Here is a 15,239-nt window from a genome sequence, read left to right on the forward strand (position 1 = left end):
AATTAAGTAGTTAAATACTGTCAACTATTGGATTCATATTTAAAGAATCGTTTTTTTTTAATTTTATGTTTATAATTTAAAAATTATGGACACAGTTTTTCGTTAAGGAAGGATCGATTCCAAAGAAACTGTCATCGAGAAAATCGGTCATCGTAGGAAGAAGAAAAGAGAAGAAGAACTCGAAAAGAAAAAATGTAACACGACTAAAAAAAAAACAGCAAATCTTATGCGGAGGATTGTGACTTTTCAAACGCGACGCTCGTGACATGCGCACGAGCGTTCCTAGTCGGCGCGATTGGCTCGCGTGTCGAGGGAGAGACGAAACGAGAGCCTCGCATTAAAATGGCCGCACCTGGTGATCGCGTGTTCACCGCGTAGAAGCGTCAGGTCGTCACGTAAGAACTCGCTCACTCGCGCGGATTTTGCGAACGTGAAGGATTCCGCGTGATAGTGACGTCTCTCGGGCTTGGAATCGCTCTCTCGGGCATCGTGCTCATGGAATACCCGAAGAGGGAGAAAAAAACATCGTCATCGAATCCCTCGGCGTCGGTGACGCTTCCCTAATAGCGTCTCAAAATATCCTTCGTTCCTCCCTTTCGTGTTCTCGATGTCTCTCCCTCGGGTTGAAAATTGTGAACGCGCTCTTCTACGGTTGTGATCCGCCCGAAGAGGAAGCTTTATCGGTTTTTGGCGACGAGTCACATCGGTGACGACGCTTAAGTGACATCTCGCAGTAATGTCGCCGCGACACCTCGGTGTATTCTCGTCGTTTCCGTCAGACTGTGCCTCCTAAATAAGAATGTAAAGAGCTCAGGTGTTGATAAACTTATCGATGACTATTTCCTATCGTATTTCCACGACGCTTCGATAATGCCGTCTCTATAACAGATCCAAGCTGAAAATATATCATTTCGATGAGTTCAACTTTCCGATAAAGGTAGACATATCTTAACACTTAGCGCTATTGCTTTATTATTAAATAAAAAAATATAGAGATTATTTCCGCGATTCCGTGGCATCGGAATCTATGAAACTCTCCGAAATTATACTGACTTTCATCCCTACTTTTCTCTTTTTTCTTTTTTCTCGAAAGGGATGTGTATTTCTCTGGTACGTGTGAATAGATGACCTTCCATCGATCGCGGTTTGCGTTAGCCCTTCCGAAAGTTGTGGAATATATAGGGTGTCTCGTAAACACATATCCGCCGATTTTTGTTGAACCACTACAAAATCATGATTATATATAATTATAATGATTAGAAATTTGTCTTAAGGGAGACTTAAAATCATATACTCGAAACATTATTAATTAATGTATTATTATTGATTATCCCGTTTAAATAAATAATATGTAACATATAATCTACAATAACAGTATCGTGAATCGTCCAATTAAAAAACTATAACTGTTAATTAGAACAAGATAGATTTCTATAATGAATAATAATCGATATTGTGTATTACCTTACAGATAAGAAAATAGTCTACCCGAGGAGTCGGTCGCTCATAGAATCAACATGAGCAGAAGCGGCGAAAGTGGAATATCGCTGGCGACGCCGCCGGCGATTCACGTCGGGCCCATTGTCACGCCCGGATCCAACGAGACCATCTCTATCGTAATACCGTTATCGGCGCAACTCACTACAATGACCAGCCAAAAGGTCTATAAGAACTGCACGGATTGCAGTAAGGATGCGAAACAGTCGACCGCCGCTAATTCTGTTCGAAGGTACAGAAATTATTTAATGAAATATCCTTAAATTCTTTGAAGATTTGTTAATTTATGATTTTCTTAAAATCTATTTGCGTATCGAGATTTTCAACATTCTAATGGCTTTACAATTCTAATAATTTTTTATCATGATTTTGGTTCCTATACTAATTAGATATCTTTTCTTTTACCAGTCCGAGAAACGACAGGACCAAGGGCTGCCCCTTTCCCACGTGCTCGCGATACGGACGAGCGTTCTCCAGAGCGCACGATCTGAAGCGACACATAGCTCGGCATGCGATGCGAAAGGAGAAATTGCAGCTGGCCGATCAACATAAGATCGTTGTCGAAAACGCCGCAAACGACACGACTTTACAGGGCGCCCTTCTACGCGGCGCTGAAGACAAGGGCGGGTTTGCCTGTCCTCGTTGCAAGAAAAGATATAGCGACGAAGATAAGCTTAAGGTCCACCTGGCCTCGCACGGCAAGGTATCATCCGATGTTACATCAATTACTTTTATCTCTTGATTGGCGTTGGTTGATTAAAATTTTCAGAGTTTATCAATAATCTGTGGGAATAAAATAAATGTTTTTGTAAGTGAATGAATCTTTTTGTTATCTTGAAAATTATCTATTTTCGTGGTACAACTATCGAATAGACTATTTTTTGTATGGCCGAGCAAACAATAATGTTTGAGAAGCAGCCCATTAATGAAAAAAAACATGTCGAGGGATGCGTCGAAAATATTTGTTATCTTTTTTTTTCAGACAATGCCAAAGAACCACTCGAAGCCGGAGGAACATACCAAAGGCATAGCTCAAGCAATTGTAGACAAATCTTCGACACAGAAGGATCCTACAGAGGACGAATTCTTTTTGGAGGAAATGCTATTGCTGAAGAAGGATCCTCGAAAAGCGAACAAAGGCGATTCGAAGATCAGGTGCGACTACTGCTCGAAGACTTTCAAGACCAAGTGGACTTTGAGTTCGCACGTGGCCGCTCACGAGGGCCGTTTTCAGTTTGATTGCGGCCAATGCGGCAAGAAATTTGTCAGGAAAAGTCATTACGAGGGCCACGTACGTTCTCACGAGGCCGCCAGACCATACAGTTGCGAGCAGTGCGGCAAGACATTCAAGGAACTCAAGCATCGTCGCGAGCACACTAAGCGAAAACATCCGAGTAATCAAAGCGCGATACAGAGCTTGTTAGACAGCATCGGACCGTGTCCGATCGAAGAGGCGAATATCGATCAGGCCAAATTCACCTTGCTGATGCCGGTGAACTTTAGCACGTAAAACAATGGAAGAGATTTTCGCCGTCTTGAAAGCTTACTGTGGATCATTCGACTTCGTACTATAAAAAATTTAATTCTCTTATGGGGAATCTTCGGATCCACAAGATCTGAGATTTCTTGGAACATTGTATCCATGGGGCCTTCGGTACTTTAGCTTCTTGGAACTCTAGATGCTCGGAAGATTGGATTCTTAAATCTTTTATCTACTTGGAGGATCTTGCAACTTTACTTAGAAGATTGGGTTCTTGGAGCATTGAAAGTTTACATTTCTTGAAAACTTAAAACTTAATTGCTTGACCTCGATCTTTGACCTCGGTTATAGATCTTATATTTAGAATTTTGGACTCTTCACAATATAAATTTTTGAAGGCTCGAAATTTTGAATTCTCAAATTTTAACTGGAAATTTTGGATCAATCTTGCAATTCTAAGAGAGATTCTCAACGACCAAAAAATAATATATATCTAAATGATTACTTTTTTTAAATTTATTAACAAGGTATCCGATTGACAAATCAAAATCGTGTGAACTGATTTCACTGATTATTATATTCAATTTATTATTCCATACTTCACGAGAATGTCGAAAAAATAAATCTTAAATAAGTGAAGTCATTATCTTGTATTCGCTTTATTCTATTATCTGCACATTTGCTTAAATTTCCTAGAAAAAAGATATATGCATATATATAATAAAACTATACACGACTTGAAAATAATTTTGATGATGTGATACAGTCATATTAATTTAAGAGATATTTATAAATAATTTGCGGTTCTTGTTTCCTCACCTCAATTATATGATTTATCAGAGGAGAAAAGTTATTCTTGCGGAATAAGTAAAAATTTTTTTCGCTTGCCATATCTTATGTTTGCTAGTATAAATTCATAAAATATATGGGAAACTTCCTTTTTATAACTCAATCTATATCCGTTTCTAGTAAAAATAAACTATATGATAATTGTGATAAAAATTATAATTATTTAATAATTCCCGTGTTGAAATGAGAGTTTTCATTATATTTTAACTATCTATATTATCGAACGCAAGTGTGTGATGTTCCTCCCTTGTCCTCGATACTCTGAACCTGTCGCAATAAAAAGATTGCGAGATCAGGTGGCTCCTTTGTTTCGCGCAAATTTCAGGAGTTCTCGCTTTCTACAAGGAACTCTCGCAAAATTTCGGAAATTCCTGTCCCTCCCGCAACCGGAAATTCCGCAGCGATTACGAACGCTATGCGAGAACGTACGTGATCCTCGTGATTGATCGCGATCGGTTACATGATTGGTCGCGATCGCGAATTGCAAAGACGATTCGAAAAAGAAGAGTTAAATGGGGCCAAAACGGCGAAGAGTGTCTTCGCGAAATGCGCGAGGATGCAAAAATGCTCGGTACACGTTAGATACCATGCCGCCAGAAGTTCTCGGCATCATCCTGAGGATGATGTCATTACACGATGTCGCTTGCACGGTTCGTCTGATTTCCAGGTAGATGCCCATCGATTCGGTACAAATAAATATTCGAGGATGTTTTAAAAATTACGGAGAGATTTTGCTGGAATTATCTCAGAACATATATAATTTTAAAGCATCATCAGTTTAATTATATAACATTTAAGAAATAATTTTTCAAAATCTATAGATTCCCATTTCTATTCACACATTTTTAAATGTTGTATTATTAATTTATAGATCTAGTATTAAAAAAGAAATCCTAAAACACAACCTCCGTACATTTAAAATATCTTATTTTAATTTTTCCTATCATTTCCTCTAGATAAATGAAAGATTATGGAAGAGAGAACTTTCTCGCTTTTTAAAGAGCGAATTCGTTATAAATTTTAAGTTTAATAACTTAAAATGTTGAATCTTAAGCGAAGATCGTTGAATTTTTTTACTTTTCTTCGAAAATCTCGTAGACCTTATTTTAAAATTCAGCTTTACCTAAGGATCTACATGAAGGAAATCTTGAGATGCGAACTCTCCACTAATCTAATCTCCTTTTTAATCCTCCCTTGAGCAGACGTTGCTTCGATATTGCCGCCACAGTATTAAATAGCGAGTTTCTGGTGGCCGGTACGAAGCTGGAGGCCGCGATAAAACGTACCGAGAATCTCATGAACAGCGTAAAGACCGATGTGGATTTACTCGAATATAGTAGCATCTTCAACGCGCTGGAACTCATTCGCTCCCAGTATCAGATGTTAAGGGCGGTTACGTGGCGATACACGCACCCAAGGTTTCCGAATCCATCTATATTTCTCGCAGATAATTTAAAAAGTTTGCGAAACTCCATTGAAAAATTTAAGATTAAAGATATAAAAATATATCCGTGTATTTAAGATAAAAAATTTAATATTAAAATATGCATATTATATATAGCAATGTATGTATGTGTGTGTGATTATAGATGCACGCGCACATACATTTTTATATTTTTTAAAAGACATTTATCTTCTATAAAAAAAAAAATTAAAAAAAAATGTAATAAATTTATTAAATTTTGCTCATTTAAAAAATTTCATCTCTTCAGATAAAGTCTATATTAATGCCACATTATCGAGAATAAAGAGAGAAAAAATTGATATACATATTTTCTTGTTCATTTTATCATTGAAGATCGCATGACTCACCAACCTCGTGCTTCTACGGTGGTAGAGTCCTCGACAATCTCAACTACTTGCTACAGACATTTCTGGATCCTGGTCGAGTACCCACGAATGTCTTCAACTATGTTGATTTGCAGATCTTTACGCGCAGCTGTGAGAATTTCATGGATCATTTCGAAAAGACCACAGAGCGCAGGATAAACAGGTGAGTAACAGGGCTTCTCTTCATCAGTTTACGATCTTCAAATGGACAGTGATAGTTTATTAGTTTATTTTTACTTCAATGAATCGATTAAATTAAGTATAATCATAAAGAATCAGTAAAAAGAAAAATCACCGATAGATCCGCTCTAATCTCGGGCTGCAAGATCGTCGACGTCTTAGATTGTCTGGGAGAGGGTCGACAACTGTTATCTTTCAGGACTTCGTCGAGGACAGGAAACCCCATGGTAAGGAATGTTTCGTTATGATCCTATGTACCATATTGTTTGCGCTTGAATGTGAAGATGTTGAAAAATTTGCTTCAACGATAAGTCTCAAAAATATCCACTAGAATAATCCCTAATTGTATTCATTTCAACTAATCGATTCTTCTCGTGGAAGATGTTCATTTGTCCCATTATTGCGAATGATACGTGAATTGTTCCGTATGTAGACATTTTTCAAGGAAAAATCTCGCAACAAAGTTTAATTATTTAAACCGCAGACTCGTGAGTCCGCGTAATTCAATTTTCAGGTCAGCATGCAACTCAAGTACGTCCTGAGACGTGCATGGTTCACGTGTCTGCGGGTGCCCAACGCGAACAACGAGCACTGCTGGCGGGATAGGCAGCGTTACATGTATCTTAGATTGCGCCGGCTGGTCGGCAACTTCAACAAGCACCTGTATCACAAATTGCACTACGAGCGCAAGCTTCTTCTCCGAGGGACGGTAACTCTTGTAAAATCGATTTTACTATACAGTACGGCGATTAAATAATGAAACTAATTTTATATAAAAGAGAAACAAAATAATTACAATAAAAATCTATTTTAATCGAGTTTATAATAATTCTGATTCTTTTAAAAAATTTATTTCTTTATTTAATTACCGTACTGTATATATAATAATGTACAATAACCTGCGATTTTTTTTTTGGAATGAAATTTTTCCCGGAAAAAAGAGAACGATAGTTTTTGAATTATAAGCGAAAAGATGCATTTTTCCAGGCATCATCGTTACCATCCCGAAAACCGCCGCCAGCCTCCATGTACTCGGGATACGGCGAATACGGCGGCCAGTTCTTTTATTACGGTAATATGAGCAAGTATGCCTATGAGAATAAATTCAGATACGCGAGATCCAGCAATGTGGAGAACACGGGCGGAGAGTTCGAGGAAGAAGCTAATAAGCCGCATCGCTTCGATTTGGTCATCAGAGTTCAATTGAGGTGATTCAATGAGAAAAATAACGTAAAAAATTGCATAATCTCTTCAATTTTTCTTTTTGTGAACGATCTCCTTAGAACTCTTTTCTCCTTTCTCGAACCATAATTAGAAAAGAAATATCTTTGCGTTCTAGAAAATAAATGTTTCTCTATAAATAGAATCTCTGCGCATATCGAGATAAAATGATTCAAATGTAATTTCAATAATAACAATTATAATTTTTCGTTTCTAACATCGTGATCCAAAATAATAATTATTTAGTAACGTAAATAACGTTTTTTTACACTCTATAATGACATTGTTTAAAAAATGGCTCCTCGATTGATGTTCGCATCAGTTTTCTCGCCCATTGAAAAAGATAAAACGACTTATGTTAATCGTTTAGATGTTCGCCAGAATTGGCGCCGTTGTCGACAAGGACGAGCCTCAAGGCCGACGACCTCGAAGATTGCAGTGCCAACTCGCGTCAAGAATTGTACCTGAAACTGAGTACGAGATGCACGGCGTCCAAAACTAACAGATTGCCGAGAGATTTTACCTGGGAGGTGCGCGGTCCTCGAGTAAAGCATTCACAATGTCGTTGAATCGCGTGTATATACTCTTATATATGTGACGTACAATAATATCAAGCGATCGTCTGATTTTTATATCTCCGAAGGTGAAAAATCAATTAGTTTATCCGATGCATTTTATCCGATGATCTTAAAATATTACGATAAAAATAGTAATTAAAAGGAATCCTAGAATCTTCTTTAACGAAAAAAAAAAAATAATAATAAATATATACGTGCTTGTGTATCGCGCCTCTGATCACTTACTGTAGTTACATCGATTGATGTTAGAAAAACGTATAAATTTTTTTTCTCAACGCTATATGTCAAAATAAATTTACTTCTTTCTATTATTAGAATTTCAAATTATGATCTACCTTTGATCCATGTTAAACGCAATAAAAATATCGGACAAACAACGACGTATTTAAAAACAGATAGATGACTGAAAGATGCATTTATTTACACGAGGATCTTCTTCAATTATGAAACGGGGCTGATCACTTAGTTCACCAATGCTGCCACGTTGATCGTCTCGTCCTCGACGTGAGGTTGCCACGTGGTGGTGTTAAGTTTCTTGGCGCGTTTCTCCAGGATAGAATAGGTGAAATGATTGAGCAAGATACCCTTAGGCAGGGCGATGCCCTGGAAACGGTACAGGCCGTCCACGGGTCCGTCCGCGAGTTTGTGCACGGCCGTTACAGTGACGCGACCCATCAAGCCGCTATTACTCACCATGGGGCCCTTGCTGATATCTATGTGATCCCCCAGACGGTACAAAGGTACTTTGTCATTATCACTGTTTTTTGCGATATTGGGTATTTGCTGAGACTTGAAGGGATTATCCTGGAAGAATATATAGAAATGTGAAATGATATTTGACAGCTTTATGAAACATACAAAAATAAACCTTTTTCCATTTCATACCTGGAACATGTCTAACGCGACGCCACGAGGTACCAATAGTTTCTCCAACAGCAGTTCCTGGTTTGTAAGCTTGACAAAAAGCGCGGACATGGCGCGCAGCTCGGAACTAGTCGGTTGCCAGTTCGGCAGATCAATGAACACGTCGTAGATAAAGCTACCGGAACGGATTACCGGTGTGGGGAAGCTGTGTAGATGTACATTCACGTGCTCTTTGAACGCGCTGTTCGCCACGGCACCCAAGATAAATGAACACGTACGCCAGAAGGCATGATTGACCGCGCCCGTTTGCGGACTCTGCATAGTCACCAGCTCCAGCTCGCACTTGTTTGTGAACGGCCTGTGCATATCCCAGACGCGACCGTCCACTAGAGCGATGGCGGCTACCTTGGCGACATTCTCAGAGATATGCCTGGCACAGTCGTACGGCGTGGAAATGTCGCGGTTCATCATCATTACTACCTCATCCTCCACCGATTTGTACGTTACTTCTATCTTCTCGATTCTACCCAGCTCGGATCGTTGCCTTTGTTTTTCTTCATCGAACAGCTGATTCCTCCGTTTCTTCGCCTCTATCTTGGACAGTGTACCAGCGCATCTCGATGACAGGAGATGCTGCGCTGGTAATTTTATGCTGCTTACACAGAGTCTCCTGCACCTGCAATACAATCTCTTTAATCAATGCAAAGGCAAAATTAAACCATCTTAATGCAGAGATATATCTTCGGAATTTCTATGAATACAAATAGAATCAGATCAACAAAGACGACAAAAGATTGAAGATTAAACTCTGTAAAGTCTTCATAATATTTTAATAAGAAGTAGTTACCCGTGAATCATGTCTTTAACTGAAGAATGCCTCTGACTTAGAAGTTATTTAGCACATGTATCTCTGCATATTTGATCTAACACTGTTTCCTCTATATTATTTTTCTGGTCTTTGCAATAAAGTTATATATAATCTTGAGTGTTCTTGATCTCTCTTTTCTCAATCAGCTTCAAACGCAGTCCGAACTCACTCCGATCTTGTTTGGTTGACTGTTATAATCGATCCTAACCTCGTTATATTGAGCTTAGGATGCTGCCATCCGGTACTGCGCGCGCCGTATTTTAAATATACATATGGCGGATAGTTCACACTTGAATTAAATGTGATAGATGATTGATTATTTCTATGCTTTATAGAAAACTGTCTAAGCTTTGTAATCGGAATTCTTTGAAACCACTCATGCAAAGAGATTTTCTCTGTCGCCATCCGATTAATCATTTATTTTAAATCAAAAATGAATCAAGCACATTGATAAAACTGAAATGAACCTAAAGTTCCTTCTTGATGTTAATAGTGCAAACGTTTAATTGTAATTACTGCATGTATAAAATCTACATTACATTATATATTATAATAAAATCATCTATATATTGTAAATAATTTTACTATTAAAACTTGTAATATGTTATTATTTATTTCTAATTCCTTCATTATCTGGATGCATATATGTTGTATTTGATAATATATTTTCAATAATTATTCCCTTTATGTATTCACGTTTTGATAAAAGACAGTAGTGAGATAAAAAAAAGTTTTCTATGAATAATATCAAATTTATTATTTAAAAGGAATTGAATGAATTTCGCAAATATTCCGATAAATAACATTGTCTCGATAAAAAAAATAAAATATTCTGATAAATAAAATTACATAAGATAAATTACATGTAATATTAAATTATGGAATAATAACCGGAACATGAAGGTTTACTTTATTATTGGACGCGTATGGCACACATCAGAAATAATAAAATAATAATAAAAAAAAAAAGATGGCGATTTCACTCGTAACTTATGTCGAAACTGTTTCTTTAAAAGAGTTACGTTTTAAAAAGATCTTTTTCGGCTGCTATGCGCATAACCTTATCTTTTATATTCGTATTTAACTTATGAAAATCTGTCGATAATACTACAGCTTTCAGGTTATGCAGAATAAACTGGAAGCAGTACTCCTCGAGTTCCTAAAATTCACATGATATTCGATAATATATACATACACATAAATACAATACATCGCAATTAATGAATTTCAATATAAGTAGTGATTAACTGTGAACTATGATACTTACCTTATCATTGCATCCCATAACCTCATTATAGTAGGAAGCTATATTTGACTCTTTGATTTCTTGCTTTATTATCTCACGGCAATCTTCCTTAAGATTGGTTTCGCAGTATTCATCAGCCAATTTCATAAGCTCTGTAACGAAGTGTCATTTCAATTTCTGATTTGTAAGTTTATGATAATTTGAGTTTACACTCGATTCAAATTCACCTAATGCGTTTTTCGAAGGTAAATCGATTTTGCCGGTATATAAATATTTCAAGAAGGCCTTATAAACGATGTAGGAAAATTTATCTGATATGGTGTATACTGGTGATGAATCTGGTGTACTGTTGAAAAACAAGTTGTTGACAATATGAAATAACCAAGAAATTGAGAGATTCTTAATAAGAATACCAATTTTTTTCTAAATGCTTACCTTTCATCATTCTTAGTCCCATTTTCTTGAAACTTTTTTTTAAAATGCTGACAACGAATCTTAAGAATAGCCTTGTGAACATGGATAAGTTGTCCTTCGACTTGTAGAGTACAATCGCTTGTTGACTGTGTCAGAAAAGAATAAAAATGATTTAATAAAATATTAAATTAATATAAAGATTTATTGTAAAAAATTTATATAATTTTTCATTTCTAATGTTATAATTCAATGTGACTTAAGTGAGATCAGAAGTCTTAATCAAAATAATCATTGTGCAATTGCAATTTATTTTCTCCATATAGAAAAGTTTTATAATTATTTTTTTTTTTAAATCTATGTCTTTTACAAGTCTGTATAATCTTTTATACTAACCATCCTAATATGAAGAGACATTTATATATATATATATATATATATATATATATATATATATATATATATATATTATAAAAATAGTATAAAAGATTATAGAGATTTGTAACAGACTTACGGATTTTTCTAAAAAAGAATGATATATATATCTGATTTTATGCTACATAATACGAAAAATGCATACAGAACAATAATACGAAAAAACGTACCGGATCATCGAATGCTGCTGCTATGGATTCCAACACATTCAATCCTTCTACGATGTATTCGTAATCATACATAGATATAGTCAGTGGCTTGTGCATGACTCTCAACTTACTGTATGCAAACGCATAGTCAATTTTGGAAAATTTCGTGGGAAATGGAGTAGTAATATCCTGACCGAAGCAATCGCCCCATACATAGATAGTTTTATTACTGTCGACGGCAACGCTCAAGTTACCATAGGCAGCGATGTCCGATACCTCTCCTATCTCGGCCACGTTCACCTATCGATTACATCATTCTTTATTATCCTGTTTCTCGTTTCACTCATTATTAAAAAGTTTTTCAACTTTTATCAATAATCCATGGGTTACCATAATATTCGGACCGGAAGAATTCAGTATATTAACGCCTAATTGTCCGTTATTATTCTTGCCCCAGGCGTAGATCTTTCCTTTATCCGTTAGCGCCAACGTGTGCTCGTCACCACAGGCCACATTAACTGACACATCAATATTGATCAAAAGGATGTTCGATACTGCTACATTCTTAAAAACCAAATCTCAGATATAAACAAAAAAATAATTTACCTATTTTGTCCGAAATTGTGGTAATTTGGCATGGGCACACGTAATGCTTTAACAACTGAACATTACTTGCTGGTTTCGTAGAGCAGGGCACTGCAGTTGTGGTGCTCATGAATGAATATTGGGAGATATTTGGATTCTTGGGGATAGGAAATACATTGTTGGGGATAGGAAAAGTGATAGTATTATCATTGAACGCCAACCTTGATGATGTTGAATTAGAGAATATTGGATTAGAGAATGCTGAATTAGGGATAGAAAAAATATTGTTGGAGGTAGTAGAAATATTATCGATTGAAATATGGTTATTCTCATTGTTGCCCCAACCATACAATTTGCCCTCGTCAGTGATAACCATGTTGAATGTTGAGCCACAGGCGATACGGACAACTGTCTTTCCTTCTAAACCATGTTTTACTTGTCTCGGCAGACTGCCATTGAAGATACCTGTGCTTTCATTACCAACCTGCCCAAAATTATTTTCTCCCCAAGCATACACCTGAATTACAAACAATTGTTTAGTTTGTAAGAATGATTATTATCGTTATCATTGCTCTAGTTCAACCTTTGTTTACCTGTCCATCACTAGTCAGAGCGAGACAATGATGACTGCCACATGCGATGTCCACGATATGTTTCTCGCTTAAGCCGACCACTCGAATAGGTGTGGGCGTGACATTCGATTTGTGCTTCTCGTTAAAGCTCCAGGAATAAACCTTTCACATACACAAAAGTAATGCTTTAATACTTTTTTTTATATCTTGTTGTATATGTAGAATGTTACATTTGAGTATATATAAAAGCACTGCTAGAAAAGATTTGATAAAAGGCCAATGATGAAGCTTGACATTATTCACTAAATGCTTTTTGATTTGATAAATTTATATAAACTCACTGGGGGGCCATAGTTGAGTTATAAAAAAAAATTAAATGTTTTCTCGTACTTGTAAAAGATTATAAAAATGTGTGTATATATATATATATATACACGCACACATATAAACACTTCCATAATGTTTTACAAGTATGAGAAAACATTCATTTTCGTTTTATTAATTTTAATTTTTACAACTAATTGAATATAGAAAGAATTAAAAATGATGTGTTGTAATCTCTTTCTTCATTCGTTAAAAATATTTTCCAAAATTTTTTCCACATCTCCCACTCTCATTAAGAAAATAAAGAAATCTTTTACATCCTCTCGCCTTAATTTTAAAAATATTTGTATATTGAAATAAAGATTATGGCCAAATATCTATACTTCTAGTCGAAAAGAGCAATTTATTTATTTAATATATATCCTTAAGTCAATTTATTTATTTAATATATATTTTTAATTCTAGTTTTTCTACTTATATTTTATAATAATTTCATGTACATGTATAAAATAAAAATGTTGCATGTGTAATCAGTTTAAAATAAGAAAGCAAATAAAAGCTGAAAAATATCACTTTCAATATTCATTTCTATATAATCAATTCTAATAATTTTTACTATAATATTTCTCAAATAACATAATCAGACCATTTATGTCCATATTTTCTTTCTTCTTACAATATCTTAAGACACAAATATAAATTTTCATTTCTACTTGTTTCTTAAGAAGAGTTCTTAAGAGAACTTAAAAAAACTGTAAAATCTTCTAATATCAAACTTATCTTTTAACATTTTTCTTATCTTTAAGTTAAAATTTATTTCCAAAAATTCAGATGTCATTCGAAAGATATGAACTCTGATATACCTCTCCCTCTTCTGTAAGTGCCAGGACAAGATACGAGCTGCGAGCAAAGGTCTTTATGTTTTTTCCACACAGTTCTTCTATCTTTTTTGGATAGATACCTATATGCATATCATTGTTGAAATGATCAGTCTTTGAATGATCATCTCTATTATAACCTAAGTTGTATACATTCTTGTCCTTTGTCATAATTATAGCCCTGTTACCCCAGTCACCTGTTTAACAACACCACAGCATAAGTAACAATATTACATAGCAAAAAACAAAAAAAAAGGTAAATCTTACCATATACCATAACTGTATGAATTTGTGAGATAAATTCCAGCTTTAGTAGATTGAAGATTGGCCAGTTTCTGAGACCTAATGGATATATCTCTTTTGTTAGATTGCATTGTAAATTTTCCTTCTTGTCTTCCTGCATCTCCCTACACAAATAGTTCATAATTTTCAGTTTAGTTATCTATTCATCCACTTTGATTTTAATTAATTGTATTTCATATCGCATGCTTTTTGTTTTCATTTATTATCTTGACGTTTGCAATTTCGACATTATTTAGTAATGATATGTATGAATAAGAAGAAAAAATAAGATATCAAACTTACTCTTTTTCGTTCGTCTTTGTCTCTGTATTTTCTTCCTGTTCCACATTCGTTTCTTTTCCGGGAGATAAAACATCTTTTCCAAAGTTGTCGACATTATAATAACGTTCCTCTTCCAGAGAATTTTCCAAAGATGTCGACATGATAGTATCGCGATTCTGTGCGGCCGCAATATTTGATGCTGACAAAACAGACGGTACAAAAGTTGCTCTTCTTGCTCGGATTATTTTCCTCCGAGTATGACAAACCGGATTCATACAATAATAAAAATAATTGAAAATAACTGCAGACAATTCCTCCACAGTATACACCACTCTTTCTTCTCAGTTCTTCTTTTTGAATGTGATACACAAGCACGCTGATGCTATTGTTCGTTATCTGCAAAAGTGGAAGATGATATGTAAACAATCGACTAACGAGTATCATTTACTTCTTCGTAACGGTTAAGTTTGATTCGTCGAAAACTTTGTACAGATAACAATATAAACACGCAATATGAACACACATATATGCACAGGAAAATCAACAAATATATTATTCTAACTTCAGGAACGCGCGCGTAGTGATACGAGATATACTTTATATATGCAAATTTTGCCAAATCGAACTGAAAAGAAAGAAAAAATCTCTAGAAATCTCTCAAGGAAGTCCTATCCTATTATGACGTCAGAAACGGAAATTCCTTTTTAC

The 15,239-nt window shown here is 35.5% G+C and overlaps 4 protein-coding genes across 7 annotated transcripts; 2 read left to right on the forward strand and 2 right to left on the reverse strand.

The window, feature by feature from the left end:
• Positions 1–81: 81 nt before the first annotated feature.
• On the reverse strand, positions 82–9,832 carry Mrpl39 (mitochondrial ribosomal protein L39). Of its 4 annotated transcripts, none has more exons than XM_070292749.1 (8): positions 9,347–9,831; positions 8,521–9,175; positions 5,952–8,439; positions 5,643–5,854; positions 1,903–2,280; positions 1,465–1,719; positions 1,054–1,223; positions 82–895 (listed from the first exon to the last, which is right to left on the reverse strand). In XM_070292749.1, exons 1-3 carry the CDS (start codon positions 9,355–9,357, stop codon positions 8,098–8,100), a joined length of 1,008 nt encoding a protein of 335 aa, XP_070148850.1. In that variant the 5' UTR covers positions 9,358–9,831; the 3' UTR covers positions 82–895; positions 1,054–1,223; positions 1,465–1,719; positions 1,903–2,280; positions 5,643–5,854; positions 5,952–8,097. The 4 variants fall into 4 exon arrangements, with proteins under 4 accessions (XP_070148850.1, XP_070148849.1, XP_070148852.1 ...); XM_070292748.1 differs by having other exon boundaries at positions 5,639–5,854; XM_070292751.1 differs by lacking the exons at positions 82–895; positions 1,054–1,223; positions 1,465–1,719; positions 1,903–2,280 and having other exon boundaries at positions 5,639–5,854; positions 5,952–7,527; positions 8,060–8,439; positions 9,347–9,832.
• On the forward strand, positions 301–3,605 carry LOC138931714 (zinc finger protein 84). The gene is made up of 4 exons (XM_070292744.1): positions 301–937; positions 1,472–1,729; positions 1,906–2,200; positions 2,480–3,605. Exons 2-4 carry the CDS (start codon positions 1,518–1,520, stop codon positions 3,005–3,007), a joined length of 1,035 nt encoding a protein of 344 aa, XP_070148845.1. The 5' UTR covers positions 301–937; positions 1,472–1,517; the 3' UTR covers positions 3,008–3,605.
• LOC138931721 (uncharacterized) lies at positions 4,053–7,824 on the forward strand. Its single transcript, XM_070292759.1, has 7 exons — positions 4,053–4,493; positions 5,029–5,244; positions 5,625–5,819; positions 5,958–6,063; positions 6,351–6,554; positions 6,824–7,044; positions 7,428–7,824. The coding sequence occupies exons 1-7, from the start codon at positions 4,339–4,341 to the stop codon at positions 7,624–7,626; spliced, it is 1,296 nt and encodes a 431-aa protein (XP_070148860.1). The 5' UTR covers positions 4,053–4,338; the 3' UTR covers positions 7,627–7,824.
• A 269-nt stretch (positions 9,833–10,101) lies between the features above and the next one.
• Positions 10,102–15,047, reverse strand: LOC138931709 (RCC1 and BTB domain-containing protein 1-like). Its single transcript, XM_070292735.1, has 11 exons — positions 14,553–15,047; positions 14,235–14,374; positions 13,953–14,164; positions 12,787–12,927; positions 12,215–12,710; positions 11,999–12,126; positions 11,630–11,908; positions 11,049–11,173; positions 10,841–10,959; positions 10,635–10,765; positions 10,102–10,526 (listed from the first exon to the last, which is right to left on the reverse strand). The coding sequence occupies exons 1-11, from the start codon at positions 14,804–14,806 to the stop codon at positions 10,386–10,388; spliced, it is 2,166 nt and encodes a 721-aa protein (XP_070148836.1). The 5' UTR covers positions 14,807–15,047; the 3' UTR covers positions 10,102–10,385.
• Positions 15,048–15,239: the final 192 nt, after the last annotated feature.

Source organism: Polyergus mexicanus, unplaced genomic scaffold, assembly GCF_030449975.1.
Source record: "Polyergus mexicanus isolate NDT 795.1 unplaced genomic scaffold, iyPolMexi1.0 SCAF_3, whole genome shotgun sequence".
NCBI lineage: Eukaryota > Metazoa > Arthropoda > Insecta > Hymenoptera > Formicidae > Polyergus > Polyergus mexicanus.